Genomic DNA, 17,859 nt, shown 5'->3' on the forward strand with positions numbered 1-17,859 from the left:
CAGAAGACTCAAGTTTAATTGCATAATACTGCACTGTTTGGTAGATGGTGATTTAAAATTCATTTCACACTTTCTGGATTAAGTTGCTAAAGAGCATTGCAAAACCCTCAAAGTCTTGCAATCAGCGCAAGAAACTGTAAATAAATTAGTGATTCATCCTAGTCCCAAAGTTCTTTTCTTAATTCATATTTTGAATCACCCAAACTTTGGGAGTGTTCAGATCTGGTCAGCCCTCAAAGGCTATTAAAAAGTTCAAAGATCCAAAAGTTCAAGCGTGTCTCCATCTGAAGCTATGGCTTGGACTGACCTCAAAAGTAAATGTTTTCTGCATGTTTAATCAGTTATTAGAGACATCTCCGTGAGAGAAGAATCAAGTCTATGCAGTTATATCTCTGAACAGAACTCAAGACACTGAGTTCTGAAGACAGATGTATCTGTTCTACACTCTGACTAGGACATGCTGTGGAACTGCTTCTGTAAGATTTGTTTCTTTAGCATTCTGTTGCAGCTGTGTGGTCCTATTAAAACCAACCCTTCTGCTCTAACTGATCCTTTGTACCCAGAGTCATTCCGAGCTATCTATCACCTTTTTAATCATTGACCCTCTCAGTGGATGGAAAAGCTTAGCGAGAAGCTTGAGAACTTTGCTTAAGAGGCTTAGCTGTATTACTCCAGGAGGTCACTTGCCCTCAGCCATACAGAAATCAGAAGCTTTTATGTCAAATTTAGTTCTAAAGGTGAAGGACCATTTATTTTGGCTCTAAAGCATGAGAGCAGAAGTATTGTAGTGTCAAGCACACACAATTGCTAGAGTTTCCTTTCAAAGAGATATTTAGCAATTGACATTCCCCACCAGATTACAACACTTTTTGAGCATTAATAAAATTTGTATCTAACCTACTCAACAGTGTTCGTTTTAAAAATTAAGTAAATATGACAGACTGAAAATGTCTCCACTGTGTATTGTAACAGACAGCTCAGTTACTGCATTCATTTCTAAGTCACCTATCGATGTATCTTGGCACTAAACAGCTAATGGCGTTATTGAAGAAGGGATTAGACATTTATACAGCTAATAAGTAAATATTTTTAAAAGATAAGCAAGAATTTTGGAAGGGACATATATAAACCCTGAAGCATGAGGCTTTAAGACAACTTCTTACTGTTGGGGGTTGGGAGGAAGCTTTCCCTAGAGGCAGATTGTCCCGTAATTGCCCACCGCAGAGCTTCTTGCATCTCTTTCTGAAGCATCTGGTACCAGCCAATGTTGGTTTAAAAAAAAAAAAAAAAAAGAAGGGTGGATTTCAGAAGGCGTTGGGGGTAAATTATAAGAGAATTTCAGGCACATATAAAAATAAGGGAAGGACACGATAGGAAGTCTTTTTTATATATATTCTATATAGACTAATTTATTCAAGGTTAAATTAATTCTTTGCTAGTGTCTTCACAAAGCAAGGTGGAGTGAGTAGTGTTTGAAACCATCATACATTTTTCCTGGGCAAAAGGAGCAGTAATGAACTCTGGATTACACTATGAATGATCAAGGAATGAAATTGTCTGGAGAATGACAACTCCACAATCAGAGCACTTCTATAAGTAATTTAAAACAGCCAAGGGGAGGCAGCAAGAGAATGGAGCAATACTAATGCAGTACCTACAGTTACAAGCAGGTCTAAGGGAGAACTAGGTAACTACACACCAGGAAGCACAATTTTTGCATATTTAACAGCAGCAAAGTTATGTTATCTTTCCTTTGCTGTTGCACAAAGACACCAGGAAGGATGTTTCATGGATTATAAAGGTATAGGAGATTGAATATACTACAAAAAATGCAAAGAACCACTCAACTCTTACTGAAGAAGAACAGTTTTTCTCTTGTCACCAAATGATATTCCATCTAAGGCCCCTCAGAGGCTGTTGCAGGTGAAGTTAGAGTATCTCTTTCTTCATCTTAGCTTTATGCCACAGAGTGCCTTTATTCTACTATACTTTTCTGATTTCTTCTAACCCCAGGGGTTCCTGGCTGTGGTCTTCTAGTACATGATGGTTTTGTTAACCTTTGCCATTATTGCCACTTGGAATAAGCTCATTACAGAATGGTATCTGGGGTGGAGGAAGTTCCCATTCCTATTCCTGCGTGGTGCTGTCAGCCCTTGCCTACCACTGGAATCAATAGGAATTAGGATACTTGGCCCCTTACAGGTTCAGGCCCACAGGGGGCCTTCATATGGCCAACCCTCCCTTTCAGAATTACATTTTCACCCCTTCTGTCATTGTCTTACATGCAGCTGAGATCTGAAATACAATGTCAAATATCAAACAAACCAAAACCCCAGGAGCTCTCCAAAGACTGAGTAGGGAGGGAGTTTGCTTGCCACGAATATTTTCTGAATGTGCTTCTGTTGTATAAACATCTAGGAAAGAGTCTGTTGCAAATCTGGACACTAGGTGGAGTTACTGGATTACCAATCACATTGATAGTAGACTTTAGACTTGGTAGTGGATGATGCCTTGTCTAAACACAAAAATTGTGCAAATTTAACAAAAATTAGTTGCTATGCTGATTTAAATTGGTGCAACAAAGCCTGACTGAATAAAACAGAGTAAAAACAGAAAATAAATAAATACTTGTTCTTGAATGGGGCTTTTAGTCCTCTGAACTCAGTCCTGGTCCACATATAGTAGCCTAAAAGTCATGCTGAGGGTGTCCTGGTGGAAGGGGAAACAAAATCTCTCTTCTCAAAGCAGCTAGAGGAGGACAAGCAAAACAATGTGAGAAAACTCAGTTTATTTCTTCACCAGTCTGAGGCATAAAACACACTGGAATGGTGGAACTACCAAGGCAAAAGGTGTCAACGAATGGAACAATGGCTTACTTTGTGCCTGAAGAATAACCCCCTTTCTTTTTCAGTTCCAAAGGGAAGGGGCTGCAAAATTAATGAAGATATCCTATCTCCTAGAACTGGAAGGGACCTTGAAAGGTCATCGAGTCCAACCCCCTGCCTTCACTAGCAGGACCAAGTACTGATTTTGCCCCAGATCCCTAAGTGGCCCCCTTAAGGATTGAGCTCACAACCCTGGGTTTAGCAGGCTAATGCTCAAACCACTGAGCTATCCCTCCCCCCTGCAGTTAGTGCCACACATTTCTCCCTACCCCCAAATTTAATGAGTTCAACCCAAATGAGTTCAAGTGACACCAGATTACTGAGCAGCACTTCTGTCTACTTTAATCCCAACCCCGTACTTATCTGGCCCCATCCCCGTCGTATCCGAACACTCTCCCAAATATTTAGCCCCACACCATCCCTGCGAGGTCAGGAAGGATTTTGATCACCATTTTACAGATAGAGAATCTGAAGGCCAGAGAAGTGAAATAAGTTGCCTAATGTCACATAGGAAAGTTTGTGACAGAGCTAGAAATTGAACCCAGTCCAGTGTGCACCGGAAGGGTTAAATTACATGTCTCTGCCTATGAGTCTGTGAGGGGAAGGAGGATGGGAGACTCTTTCCTGCCCCAGTGCAGGAAGCAAACATGGCGTGGCTGCTTCTGTTGTTAGGGCCCAATCTGATTCCCATCGCCGTCACTGTGAAGACTGCCATTGTCTACACAGATTCAGACTGGCCTTCAGAACATAAGTGAGGGAGGTCAGCCAGCAGTCGTGTTTGCATTCAACGCTTCAGGAGGCGTTTGTGTAAGCAGGGTGGGAGCGTAGCCCTGGCCTTACACCTCTCCCCACAGAGCTAGTAGGGCTGTGCTGGAGGAATGCTGGCTGTAGCTTTTGATAGATGCTGCTTTAGTGCTCTCCTCCCAACTTCCAGAACCATTCGTCTAGCTAACTAATGCTGTGCTATCTATGCAGGCATTGAGATTTACACACAGGGAAAATGGCTCCAGCCACGATGCTTGGACTATGATGGAGCCGCCTCCTCCTTGCACGCCCCCTGTACTCAGAGCCAGGATTTAGCCTTTATTCTATTATTTCAGGAAAAGTATCTCTGCCTTAAGCATCCGAAGAAGTGGGCTGTAGTCCACGAAAGCTTATGCTCTAATAAATTTGTTAGTCTCTAAGGTGCCACAAGTCCTCCTGTTCTTCTTTTTGCGGATACAGACTAACACGGCTGCTACTCTGAAATATCTCTGCCTTGGTGTCTAAGAGACATACCTTATTATTCTCTAGCACATGCTCTAGTGGTTAGAGTAACTTATGTATCAGAAAATCCACTTTTAATTTTCCTAATTACTCAGCTCTAAAAAGTTGAGTTGCCTGCATCTAAAATGGTTTTGTGTCTGTTGTGCAAACCCCATACTGAGCATAGGCAGAAGTGGGAGGACACTTTCCTTGGCTTATAGGCGACCAGGCTGACCACACCCTAGCACAGGTGCTGGAACTGCCAATCATGGCGGCATGCACCACAGCTGGGACCAATAAAGGAAAACAAGCCCAGTTATAAAGGAAGGAAAACGGAGAGGGTTGGGGAGGTAGAAAGGTGTGGGAGAGCGTAGGAACAACAGCACCATGCCCCGCTACCTCTAAGGCCTGGTCTACACAACGGAGTTGGGTTGATGCAAAGCAGCTTATGACGACCTAACTATGGAAGTTTCTACACTTAAATGTTACTCCTGCTGACGTAACCACCCTGCTACGCCTATTTAATAACCACTGCCACAAAAGGCATAGAGCTACGGTCAATGTAGTTAGTTCAATGTAATGTCAGTGTAGACACTATGCTACTTAGGTCAACCATTACTGGCTTTCAGAAGCCATCCCACAATGTTCCACACTGACAGCACAATTGATTCAAGTGATCCTGTTGAGGACGCACACTGCTGACACGAGCAAAGTGTAGGCACGCACAAGTAAAGAAATTACTGCGCAGCTGTATGCTGACATAAGTTAGGTTGACTTAACTTAGTAGTGTATACATGGCCTAAGAAAATGATAGGGAGACAAAGGAAGTCTGCACACCAGAGTTTAAGGGCTGATTGACTCATTTTAAGCTAAGGCCTGGTCCACACTAACCCCCCACTTCGGACTAAGGTACGCAAATTCAGCTACGTTAAAAACGTAGCTGAATTCGAAGTACCTTAGTCCGAACTTACCGCGGGTCCAGATGTGGCAGGCAGGCTCCCCCGTCGATGCCGCGTACTCCTCTCGCTGAGCTGGAGTACTGGCGTCGACGGCAAGCACTTCCGGGATCGATCCGGGATCGATTTATCGCGTCTAGACAAGACGCGATAAATTGATCCGAGAAGATCGATCGCTTACATCCGGACCAGGAAGTAAGTATAGACGTACCCTAAGTTGATTGACTGGGCTAACGTGAAGAAGAGAGGAGGACAGGTTAGGAGGAAGCTAGGACCTCTAGAGGGATACTGCCCCAAGAGCAGTTGGCAATATCCTATTGAAAAGAAATCCCAGCGGAGTTTGCATTAAAATGACTGGTAAATATTCTGGAATAATTGGTGTCAGTACAAGACATCAGTGCAACAATTAGGTAAAACATAAATATGATTGGAAAGCTTAGGGAACCATCATTTCTAATTACGGGATGAATGTAAGTTTCAGCAGTCATTTTGTGGGTGCTCACAAATAGGCTCCTATCACCCCTTTTGCTTACGTGCAGTTCCTATGCTGCAAGCTATTCAGTGGTCAAAACTTTCTCCAGTCCACATTGTAGCTGTCTGTTGCACATTATGCACTTAGGCCTCCTATCAATGACAGTGGGAGTTTCATGCATGGTACAAAGTTATGCCACAGAAATCCACAGTGCAGATTGGAGATGAGAGTTGTCTATTTTATGCCAAGTCACAGCAGGTGCAGTGTGTCTAGAAATCCCATGTTCAGCAGTGAAAGAGCAAGGAAGAGGGTACAATCATTGTTCTCATTATCTCCCTTTAAAGCCCTGAAGAAACTGTCTTACAACCCCTTCTTGAGAGGCAGAGGCATTCCTGGGTGGGTCCAGGTATGATCTTCATGTTTATGTCTGTGTGTGTCCCTCTGACCTGGCAATGGCTCTGCACCTAAGCGAAGACTTTCAAAGGTGACTATTTTGTGTGCCGCAAGTTTGGGCTGCACCCCAAAAAGGGCCTGAGTTTCAGGGCTGAGTGCTCAGCATTTTCTGAAAGTCATGCCCCCAGATCAGTCCCTTTGAAAGTCTTAGCCACAGATCCTAAGAAGAATAATCCTTTTAGGTGGGGCATAGCAGGGGAAGCTGTGCATGAGAGATTATGGGCACCAGTACACTCTGCTTTGCTACGTCTGTGTGCCTGATGAGAATTTAGCTGCCTGTTTATAAGATAACATGGACATAAACCGAAGGCTCCATGAAAACAGACCCTCTTCATGGGAACCAATAAATAAAATTCAGACATCCACAGGCAAAATTCTGTCTTCAGTTTAAACTTTTGTAACCCTGGAGTAACTCCATTACAGGTAAGAGTTACTCCAGATTAACATTAGTGTAACTGAGCAGAATCTGGCCCAATTTACATAATTTCTGAAATAATTTAGATTTAGAAGCTGAAGAGGAGTTAGAATTGTAGCAGCTATTTATCCTTCCTTAGTAGTTCAACTTCAGTTGTACCTGCGTGACCATATTAACCTAAGGCCCCTGTCCATTCTGAGCCAGCTCACCTCTTCATGTGCAGTATGTGTGGTGCCCTTCAAAGTGCTCAACTATCAAAGTGGCTTGAGTCTGAAGTCCCAATTTTTCCTTCATTTTGTGACTGTGAAGAGTTACTTGTTTTCCTCAAAATTGAGGACAGTGTTTGGAAAGTTCTGGCTAGTATTAATGCCAATACACCAAGCAACTGAACTTGTTTATAGCTGGGTTGCTATACTGAATTCTGATTCAGCTGAAAATAATTTTCAACACTGACTTTGTCAACATTAATTGTAGTCGGTAATAGAATCCTCTTGACACCAGAACTGTCAGTGCAAGTGTTAGCAGAGAAATCAAACAATACAAACCTCCACCAGAATTTATAGTATTAGACAATAATCATAAGACATAATTGAAAATCTCAGCCATAAGACAATAAGCACAGATGTAGGGAGCAATCCTGCATGAGTTGAAACCAATGGGAGTCTTTCTATTGACAGCAGGATTAGGCCTCAAAAGAATATTATGCCTGTATTATTACTGGGGAGCTAGTTTTGAGCAGGGATATTTTGATTTCAGTCATCCAGCTGCTCCAGTAATTATGGTGTTGGGAAGAAAATCTGTAGCTTTTTGTGTCTGCTGACAAACTGTTCCCAGATGAGGGTAATTTGATCCTGTTACATTTTAAATCCAATTTTATAAAGTCAACACTTTAAGTGGACTCTTATTTTCCTATCAAGATGGTTTGTAATAATCCTTCCTTTTTTAGAAAGTTAACAGTTTACTGGATGATAATAATAGACCAAATCCTGTTTGCCTGATCCACCTAGTAGTCTTAGTTATCTCTTTATACTGGTATAACTTCTGTGAAGTTAAACTGGTGTATAGCAGGAGACAGGAAAACCGGTTTGGCCCAGTAATAACATGTATATAGCCCATAAAATGGTTAAAAGTGATGTACAACGCATCTACTGATCTAGTGACTTGCAGAATTCCAGCAACAGGGACAAATTCTTTCTCACAGGTGAAAGTCTGGAGCAAATCCATCACAGAATTTGGCCATGTTGCACTTAAAATTGAAAACACTTAGTGGTATATTACATTAGTGTTCACTTGCATAAACAGTTATTCCTTGCCATCACCATATCTAGAACCATGATATCCTGGGTCACATCTGTCAAGATGGGTGTCTAAACTTAAGAAAACAATTTCCTGTATACCAGTGTTAAGAAGGGGAAGTGAAGAAGAACATTAAGGTAGTCTGAGTCTGACAGTGGACTAAGCTTCTGAGTTTTGTGTTTGGGGCCCCATATACTCTGGTGATGGATGCACTCTAAATATTGAGACATAAAGAAAGTGTAGCTGTAAGTGATGCTCTTGCTGCAAGGCACAATCATAAGACAGGATTACTAACCACATCTATTTCCCTTCCCCTCCCCATATCCTTGTCAGTTTTCAGGTCTCTACCTCCTGTCCTTTGGTGTCATTATGGTGGGCTTCATTTTGTACTGTTCTACTCCAACTCAAACTGCAGAAGAAGCTGCAACTAGTTTGCCACAACCAGCCAGCATTGGGTTTGATAACCTTGGACTAAAAATTGAGGAGAACCACCAGGAAACTCCTGCTGCTACCGTACAGTTTACTAAAGAAGAAAATGTGCAGGTGAACACGGGTTAGAAAACTAGCAGCATTTTAAAGAAAGCTTTTGTACTGCCAAATTTATTCCTCAATATTGATATGGAGAACTGCTCTGTTGCCAAAGGTGTACATCATGCTGCATTTGTTTTAGGACACTGGATAAACACTTAGCTAATAAGGCCAGATCCTCAATCAATGAAGCTATGTTAATCTAATCCAACTGAAGATCTGTCCCTTAAAGTGAAATAGAAAAATATTTGGAAGCCTCTGGGAAGTGACAGAACCTTATGTTCAGAAAGTTTGATTAATTTAAGAGCAAATGCTTTATAAAGATGAAGCCAAAGCTAGCTCTCAGGTCACTAGCAGGAGCAGAAATCCTTTGTTGTGTGTTAATTATTAAGGGCCCAATCCTGCAAGGTGCTAAGGGAGTGTCCTCTGCTCCCATTGAAATGAGTGGGATTTGAGATCGGTGGGATCGGCACTTCTCAAGAGGCCCTCAGTACCTTGCAAGATCTAGCTCTACATGCCATGACACATATGTTTGCAGTGTTTTAGCTATGTTGGTCCCAGGATATGAGACACAGAAGATGGGTGATGTATATCTTTTATTGGACCAGCTTGCATTAGTGGAAAGGACAAGCTTCCTCGGGTCTCAGTAAGGAAGCACTTTGTGAAGCTTGAAAGCTTGTGCCTTCCACTAACAGAAACTGGTCCAATAAAAGATATTCCTCATCCCCCTTCTCACTCTCTCTCTCTCATAATACCTATGTACCTCTACCAAGTGATGTAGTACCTCATTCCTTCATTGGAGCCACGTGTAAAATTGGCAGTCCAATTTTTTTTTAAAAAGGGGAGATGCAGCTAAGTGAACATGGGTGGGGATGCTGCTGGCGCCCCACATCAGTTCATTCTTTGTAGCAAAAATGTCTGGCTCTCCAAAATGTTAAGTACTTTTGCTAGACTTGTAATTCATTTGTCTTTATTTGTGCCGTTTTTTTCATTTCTAATCCGTGATTAAAACTGATCTGTCACTACATGAAAGTGAGGTTTTGAGATTGTTTAGACATTCTATGGCCAGACTTGTAGGTGTAAATTTGCATAGTTTCACTGACGCTGTGTCAATAGATACCAGCTGAAGATCTGGCTCTCACTCTGTTTTTGCCTGTTGGAATTTCACTTTGTTAAAGACTGTATGTATTGATTTTTACTGACCAAACTATTTTTTAAATTAACCGGTTTTGTCTTAAATGGTAAATGATCCTCTCTAGAATATACTGGTTATCAGATGACAATGTGATTGTTTTTTGTATAGATCAGTTGTAGTTTATTTGAGCACAATAGTTTATCCAATTTTCTTTAGCGATCACAAAATAAATATTCAGTACACAGTGAGGTGGCTATCCCTCAATATTGCCTTTACATTGAATACTCCATACAGACAATGATTAGAAGAGCTGCTGATACTTTGTGAAAAGCTTTGGGTCAAATTTTCCGCTGCCTTGCACCTTGTGTTGCCATTTGCACCAGTGCAACACGAGTGCAAAATACTACCACTCAGGATTCGTAGGTGAAGGATACAGAACACTGAACCTAATTCCTTAGTTACAGATCAGACTGTTGCAATGTTGTTGCCATGTTGGTTCCAGGATATTAGAGGTGGGGGAGGTGATATCTTTTATTGGACCAACTTCTGTTGGTGAAAAAGACACACTTTCGAACTACACAGAGCTCTTCCAAAGCTTGCTTCTCTCATCAAAGGAAGTTTGGTCCAATAAAAGATATTACCTCATCCACCTTGTCTCTCTAAGATCATACCATTGGCATATTGTACTAGTATTGACTTTGTGTGGGCACTAGATGGAGCATCGAGAACCCATTCTCTAAACTAAGAGTTTATATCAGGGGTCGGCAACCTTTCAGAAGCGGTGTGCCGAGTCTTCATTTATTCACTCTAATTTAAGGTTTCGCATGCCAGTAATACATTTTAACACTTTTAGAAGGTCTCTTTCTATAAGTCTGTAATATATAACTAAACTACTATTTTATGTAAAGTTAATAAGGTTTTTAAAATGTTTAAGAAACTTCATTTAAAATTAAATTAAAATGCAGAGCCCCCTGGACTGGTAGCCAGGACCCGGGCAGTGTGAGTGCCACTGAAAATCAGCTCGCGTGCCGCCTTTGGCACGTGTACCATAGGTTGCCTACCCCTGGTTTATATCATAACAACACGGTTTGTCATATTCCATAGTGTGTTGACATGTACCATATGCAGTGCTGCATGGAAAAGACTGCACATTTTTATTGTCTTTACTTACAGCCATTTTAGTTAAAGCAGGACACACAAAAGAACAGTGTGCTCCTTTACCCAAGTGGTGAATGAATCATAGAACAAAGAAAAGAAAGTACAAGACTACAGCACTAGCATCTAAAAAGTGTCATTACCACAGAAATGCTACCTGACTTGCAGTCCATCAGAAACTGACACAGGCATAATAAGAGGCGGTGACTGCGCTGCTTAGGAGAATGGTGAAAACAAAGGTAAGTTGGCTCCGATATTCACAGCCTCCCCTCTGATATTTCCCATCGAGGGGATGAAAGGAGAGGAAAGTCTGCTCTTGTGTGCCAAAATCTTTCCTCAGAAGGGGGGGAGAGGGAGGTATAGTGGCTATGTAGCATCATTCGCCTCATGTCACAGCAGTCCTTGTATGTGAGGGGTACTCAACTGGTATTCCATTGTGCTTTGGGAGCAGGCAAAGCTCTCCATCAAACTCCTAGAACCCCCTGGAGATTTTTCCCTCAGTCTGAGGGTGCCCTGTTAGCACTGATTTATACAAGCTCTTATGCCACGCTTTGAAAACTCCCACTGGGGTAGGCCAGGCATGGGCAGGTGTCCATGACAGCATGATTCCCAAGTGACTCAATAATATAAAATTTAAGGGTTCATCCAGTACTTAATTTGTAATGAAAGAGGTGCCAGGGTTCAAGCAATTTTTTTACATTCATAGCTGATGCAGCAAGCCCAGGGGTTATGAACTGCCAAGTGTAGAGGTGCCGGGGCTAAGCCCTGGCAAAAATGAAGCATGGGGTTCATCATGTCTAATCTGTGACTCACTAGTGTAAAAACTCTTCCTTTTATGGGGCAAGACTTTGGTAAATTAGCTAACTGGTGGTGGATATGACACAGGGATTTTACCTGGAGCTAAGGTCTGTGATGGGTGTGTATTTCTTGGTCAATAAGAATTTTTTTTTTTTTTTTGGCCTTACTCTTTGCACTTCACTTTCCCTATATGTAGAAGGAGAATGATAAGACTGTCGCTCCTTGCTGAGTAAAGCAGCTGTTGAGGCCTTGCAGCTGAGCTTCCTATTTGTGGAAGAATCAGCTATGTGGGGTCGGGGTATATTCTCAGTGAAACGTGTTTTATTTACACACAGGCTATCCTAGCTCAGTGGTGGTCACAAACATCATGCAGGGCCATCCCCTCTTTCTGTGATCTCAGCCCAAACTTGAATGCCTGGTTGCCAGGGAACAACTCTGTCTCTAGAATTCTCTCTCTTAAAGACAGAGAGCGAAAAGCATAGGAAAAACTCCTTTTCTGCTTGCCGTATCTCTCCTAAAGAAACAAAATCAGAAAACCCCCCAAACCAGCACATCAATGCAACATTTACTTCCAAGACCAAATACTTGCTTGCATGTCAAGAAAAAGGAGCTTGTAAGAGAGTACCAGCGCCAGCTGGTGACCCCTGTCAGTATATAGACTTGTTTGCCAGTCTGAGATAGAATTTTGGGTTTGACGTTTTGATACTCTTATATCTTATACTAATATGTATGAAGAACAATGAACAAAGAGACTGCGTGTTGCATTTCCCACAACCAGATGGGGCAATGGGAAAAGATAAGGGATACAGATAAAGTGTTACTGGGCCTGGTGGGAATGTATATATGAGTGCACACTTGAAGACTGCCTCAACTCCTTATCGCAAGGCAAGGTCAAGCAATCAGTCAGGAGGGACAAGGGGGGATTGGGTGGGGGGAAGGTAAAACACTGAAACACCAGAGAAATGCCTGCCCCTGACCGGAGTACAACCTCACTCCTTACCCCTCCCATGGGATACAAAAGAGGTGGGATGAACAGGGCCAGTGCTACCATTTAGGCAAACTAGGCGGTTTCCTAGGGCGCCAAGATTTGGGGGTGCCAAAAAGCGGTGCCCCCAATTTTTTTTTTACATCGTTCCTACGCCCCCTCTCCGAGCGCGCGGTCGCCGCTCCACTTCTCCCGCCTCCCAGGCTTGCAGCGCCAATCAGCTGTTTGGTCCGCAAGCCTGGGAGGGGATGAGAATTAGAGCGGGGGCGGTGTGTTTGGGGAGGAGGCGGAGCAGAGGTGATCTAGGGTGGGGAGCTGCTGCGGGGGGGGGGCCTCAGGGCAGGGGGGGAAGCTGCCACGGGGGGGGCGTTAATGTGGAAGTTTCGCCTAGGGCACAAAACTTCCTTGCTAGGCGAAACTTCCTTGCACCGGCCCTGGGGATGAAGAACCCAATTCATGACCCTCCCAAATGGAACATGACCATAAGTTGTAAGGGGTGTGACTAGGGACGTACACTAAAGATATATTTGGACCTGCTAAGGAGTGGGGGATGGGAGGTGGGAATGGAGAAGAGGGACACAGGAAAGGCTCTGCAGCATCAGAGCTGGGAATGGATCACTGGGAAACAGACTCTGCCGGCGCGTAGAGCTATGGATATGTTTGCTTGGAACTAACCCCAATAAATATCGAATTGCCTGCACTTCGGACTTCTGGTCTTCTGCTTTCTGTCTGCATGACAAGAACCAGGGGAGAGGGTGAAGGGAAAGCCCTCTAATGTCCCCTGCTATAACAATACTTACCTAGCTTGTCAGGCACTTGTGAGGTTTAATTAATCCCTATTTGTGAGGAAGTCAAATACACCTGCAGTGGCAAACACCCTAGAAATGCCTATAAACATTAAAAAAGGTGAGCTAGAACATTTAATGTTCCTACATATTGTAGAGGTTTTAGCTGCGCCTCCAAAGTGAATGCTAAATTGAATTTTACACTTAAAGCTAGGATTCAACCTGTTATGTATGATGGGGCGGGGGCGAGGGGAAGTGTATTCTCCCCAAAATCACAATACTTTCAGGGATTAAAGTTTTAAAATGGTTCCACCCAGGTTCAGTTTTATTTGTCCCAAATGATTATTACAGAGTAAACACAAATTCTTCAGTCTTGCCCTATAGTTTAAACCCACCTAAGTGTTGTGTGTAGGAAACATTAAAGAACTTTAACTCGGCCATGTGTTGACATCAAGAGGGAAATAAATAATAACTGACTTTTAAAGACTTTCAGGTAGTCTGGGCCAACAAATACTAAAATGTCTTAATCATAATCAGATGGTTATTACATGGTGTCATGACAGGGCAGCATTAAGGTTGTTAGGATGCACTTATTGTTTATTTCCATAGCTTAACGTGCTTGGATTACTTTTAGTTTTAACCTTATCTGAATTTCCTGGGCTTATGCTTCCTTTTGAGATAATTGCAATAGTCCTGTAATGTACTTACCCTAAATTACGGAGATGCACTCAACCTTGATGCCATCTGAATGTAGAGTTTTATCTGGGAATACATACAGATAAGGGCGCAAATTCAAATTCTGGCTACTTTTCAAAATGAAGTGCTGCCAAGTCTAATGCTGGTAATTCAGAAAAGTCTGTCTGCATATTATATAAGATTAGTTACTGCTCAGAGTGTAAGTAATTAGATGGGACCCAATATCAGCTACTCTTCACTTGCTTTGTAGCTACTGGAGTTAAATCTGTGTAAAATTGGTGTAAGTGAGATTACAGTCAGGCACAAATCCTTTGGGAGCCACAAAAGGTATTAAAAGCAACAGAGAGTCCTCTGGCACCTTATTGACTAACAGATGTATTGGAGCATGAGCTTTCGTGGGTGAATACCCACTTCATCGGATGCATGTAAGGTATTAAGGTGCCTGAACCCCAGAATTAGGTGCCTAGGTTTTGAGTTTAGGACCCAGTTTTAGACTCCACTGAGATTCATAAAACTGCTGAGCCCCATAGGTACCTAAACTCACTTGGTGCCTAAGGGTTTCAAAGTAAAGGATCCCTAGACACCTCAGTTCCTGCCTGTGGGCACACATACTGCTGCCTCCCTCTAGGCATCTGGACGCCTAAGCCCCAGCACAATTCATGAACCGGGGGAAGGCAGGCATTCAGCTGCCTCAGTCACGTGCAGGGCTTGATCCAGTGGGTGGACTGTGAGCACACCTGCTGGATCGGGTCCCATTCAGAAGATAGCCAGAGGAGGTGCCCACGTTACAACTTTTAGCCCAGTGGTTACAGCACTTACCTGGGCTTCCCCCTCCCTCCGAGGGGGGAAAGGAATTTGAACAGGCATCTCCTACGGCTTAGGAGAGTGCTCCAGCCAGGGAGCTATGGTATATTCTGATGCAGGGTTCCCTCAGTTGCTCCTTGTGAAGCTGTTGCACTCTGGATAAATGATGTAAGAGCAAATGGAGGTGGAGGACTAGATCCAGAGTCTCCCATGTGCATATCCTAAACACTGCACTACAGAGTGGTTCCCATGGTGTTTGTCTCTCTCTCTGACTCCCTGCGGATGAAACAGTCATTGGGCCGACAGAGACTATATGTAAGAGAATGACTCTGTAGCCCACTGGTTAGGGTGGGAGATCCTGGGTCCAGGTTGGAGATCCTGGGTCCAGTCCCCTTGCCCCAGACACTCTTTCATTAGTTATCTAGACTGCAACAGCTTCAAGAGGGCTGAATGAGGGAGCCCCACCTCAGAATGTCCTGTAGCTCGGTGGGTAGCACATTCTCCTGAGAGGTTTGAGTCCTGTTCAAATCCTTGCCCCTCCCAGAAAATGGGGGATTGAATCTGGATCTCTCACACCCCAGACAAGTACTCTAACTACTTGGCTATAACTTGTAAGGGGATCACCTCCTACCATTTTGTGTGAAGCGAGGCAGGCGTCTAATACATTCCCTCAAAAAGCAGCCTCAGTGCCTGAGCCGCCTGACTGCAGGCAGTGGAGTTCCCATTCCTCGACTGCTGAAGTGATCTAGGTGCCTATTTTCATGAGGGGGCAGGGTTTAGCACACACCCCTCCTGTGGCTATCTGCCATTGGCTAGCTCAGGCGGCTCCCCATCCAGCATGACGGCTTTTGTGGATTGCATACTTAGGTGCCTGTGTCTCCCATTCATTGTATAGGAGCTTGGGCACCTCACTTTGTGGGTCGCAGTGTTTTTCCTGTGATTTTTCTAGGCGCCTAAAAGTTGGTGCTGTGACGCTCAGCACTGCAATACCTAAGTCCCTTCAAGGCTCTCATCCAAGCTGTTTTTCTACACGGGGTTCATTATTCCGAAGTTTTTTTAAGCAGAGTGCAATAATGGAGTTTGCATACTGGTTTAGATTAATCAGGTCTAACGGTACATCTCTGGATGAAATAAGATGAGCAAGTTGCAGATGTGGTGTGTCATCGTATACTTAGAGTGCAGCAGAGACTGTATTGTTGTGGCTATTCCACTTCACTTATGCTGACAGAGTTAGGTTCCTGGGGGGGGGGGGGGGGGTCAGATCCTGAGCTGCTGTAAATCACCATAGCTTCACGTAAGCTATCTCGGTTTATACGAACTGCATATCTGGCCCCATGTTCATTGTAATAGTTGTGAACAAACCTTAAACAGCACCAAAACCAGAGGCTCTCTGCTGCAGTTCTGTTATCAGACGTGGAGAATCAATGTGAAAATCAGAGCAACAAAGAAGGTGGAATGATAATTTAGCTTTTCCGTTATTGTTTGGGATTTTTATTTTTAACCTGCAAATTGCCAGGTTTGGGGAGACTGCTCCCTGAGAATTTTCTCTGTCATCTGTTTGGGCTGCTATTTATTTCTCAGTTCATGAAAAAGAATATGCTAAGTAATTGAAAAGTAAGGTTATATATTTTATCAGAAATGACAAAATAATCAGTGCCCTATATACTAATTTGGCTTCTGAACTACCGAGGTCTGAATATCACTGATTTACATGCTTTTTTCTATCTATTTACCTTTGGAACTTCTAAGGCATCCGTTTTAGCAGTAACTGAGTGTCTCAGACAATTTTTAATGCATTTAGCCTCACAACACCCCTATGAGCTAGGGAGTGCTATTACCCACTTGATAGGTGGGAAACTGAAGTACAAGGAGGCTAAGCGTCTTGCCTAGTGTCACAGAGGAACTCTGTGGCAGAGCAGGGACTTGAATCCATGCCTGCTAACCAGTGGTCCATCCTTCCTCTCACAGCTTTTTGTTGTTATGGTGCTCAGTGAGCTGAGAGGGGATATATCTAGAAATTGTGTCCAAGCACAAAGTTTGGTTAGACTGGTCCGGTTTTGAGTGAGTGACATACAGGTGAAGGGCTCCTTATCCCTTTAATGCTGCAATCAGTTCCCCTTTCCAGTGGCTTGTTTTGTGGAGGCAAGGCACGGATCAGAAAGCAATAAGGTCTAGAGCCTCTTAGATTTGTGCATCTCTTAAGAACACAAGTGACACACGTTCACTGTTGCTGGGGAAATGAGTGTCAAGATAATGAATCACATATAAGAGCATACAGCACCTGGGGGAGAAGTTACATGGCAGACTTTTTTAAGTATGCAAGCACTGTACTGAAAAAAAAAAAAGAAATTCAGATGTTTCAGATGAATTGGATCTGTGTGTCCAAACCAAAGAGCATGACATCCTGCCTTGCTCCAGGGTTTAGTTTCAAAGACATCAGAAACCTAGCTGGCATTAGAATGTTGTGATGTGTCTGAAAAAACTGAGTGCAACAGAGTATGAGTGTGTGACATTATCTCCACTGGAATTTGAGGAAGGAAATAGAGCTATTGGCTATTAACTATTTTAAGAATCATGACCTTTACTCATAAGACACACACTTAGTTCTGCATGATGTGATGTTCAGGACAAACACATCAGTTCTTGTCAGCAGCGTTTACTCATGCGTTATATATTGTTGGAGAGTTTATGCAATTCTCTGCCACCTTGCAAATATCCGTTTAAATCAGTTTGGGAAATCTGATAGGAAAAGTTGCTCTAAGGCTACATGGCTGATCTATGAACAATGTGGGACAAACAGATAGTTTCTGAAGAATGTCAAACTAAAGATTTTAGAATTTCATCAGCCTTTCATCAAAAATATTCCCAGTGTCACCCAAATGCCACTGAAGGATTTGATCCTGCAAGCTCCTGCATGATCATAAAGTGCCATGAATTCTGATGAAGTACAAGATTAGGCCCTAAAGCAGCAGTTTTGTATTTTAAACTGATAGTTATTTCTTTGCAACACCTTGAGGCTTCAGCCAAGAACAGGGCCCCATTGTGCTAGGTCCTCTCCGTACACAGTGAGAGACTGTCCCCACCCAAAGAGTTTACAATCTGAGTAGACAAGACATGGCATATATTACCCCCATTTTACAGCAAAGAGAGATTAAGTAACTTGCCTAATGTCACAGAGGAAACCTGTAGCGGAGCATTGGACCTCTAGTTCTGAAGTCCTAGCGCAGTTCCTTAACCACCAGGCTATTGTG

The 17,859-nt window shown here is 43.1% G+C and overlaps 1 protein-coding gene across 5 annotated transcripts in view; it reads left to right on the forward strand.

Annotated features, from left to right (window-relative positions):
* Positions 1-9,633, forward strand: part of SLC35F2 (solute carrier family 35 member F2) — a 36,107-nt gene extending 26,474 nt beyond the window's left edge. For 4 of the 5 annotated variants that reach the window (XM_005289965.4, XM_024110192.3, XM_024110194.3 and 1 more), the window contains one exon: positions 8,056-9,633. In XM_005289965.4, coding sequence (XP_005290022.1) covers positions 8,056-8,280 — 225 coding nt within the window. In that variant the 3' untranslated portion in view covers positions 8,281-9,633. Of the gene's footprint in view, positions 1-5,902; positions 5,965-8,055 lie in introns of all 5 variants that reach the window. The other variant, XR_255492.3, reaches the window with a different exon arrangement.
* Positions 9,634-17,859: the final 8,226 nt, after the last annotated feature.

This window comes from Chrysemys picta, chromosome 1, assembly GCF_011386835.1.
Source record: "Chrysemys picta bellii isolate R12L10 chromosome 1, ASM1138683v2, whole genome shotgun sequence".
Classification (NCBI taxonomy): domain Eukaryota; kingdom Metazoa; phylum Chordata; order Testudines; family Emydidae; genus Chrysemys; species Chrysemys picta.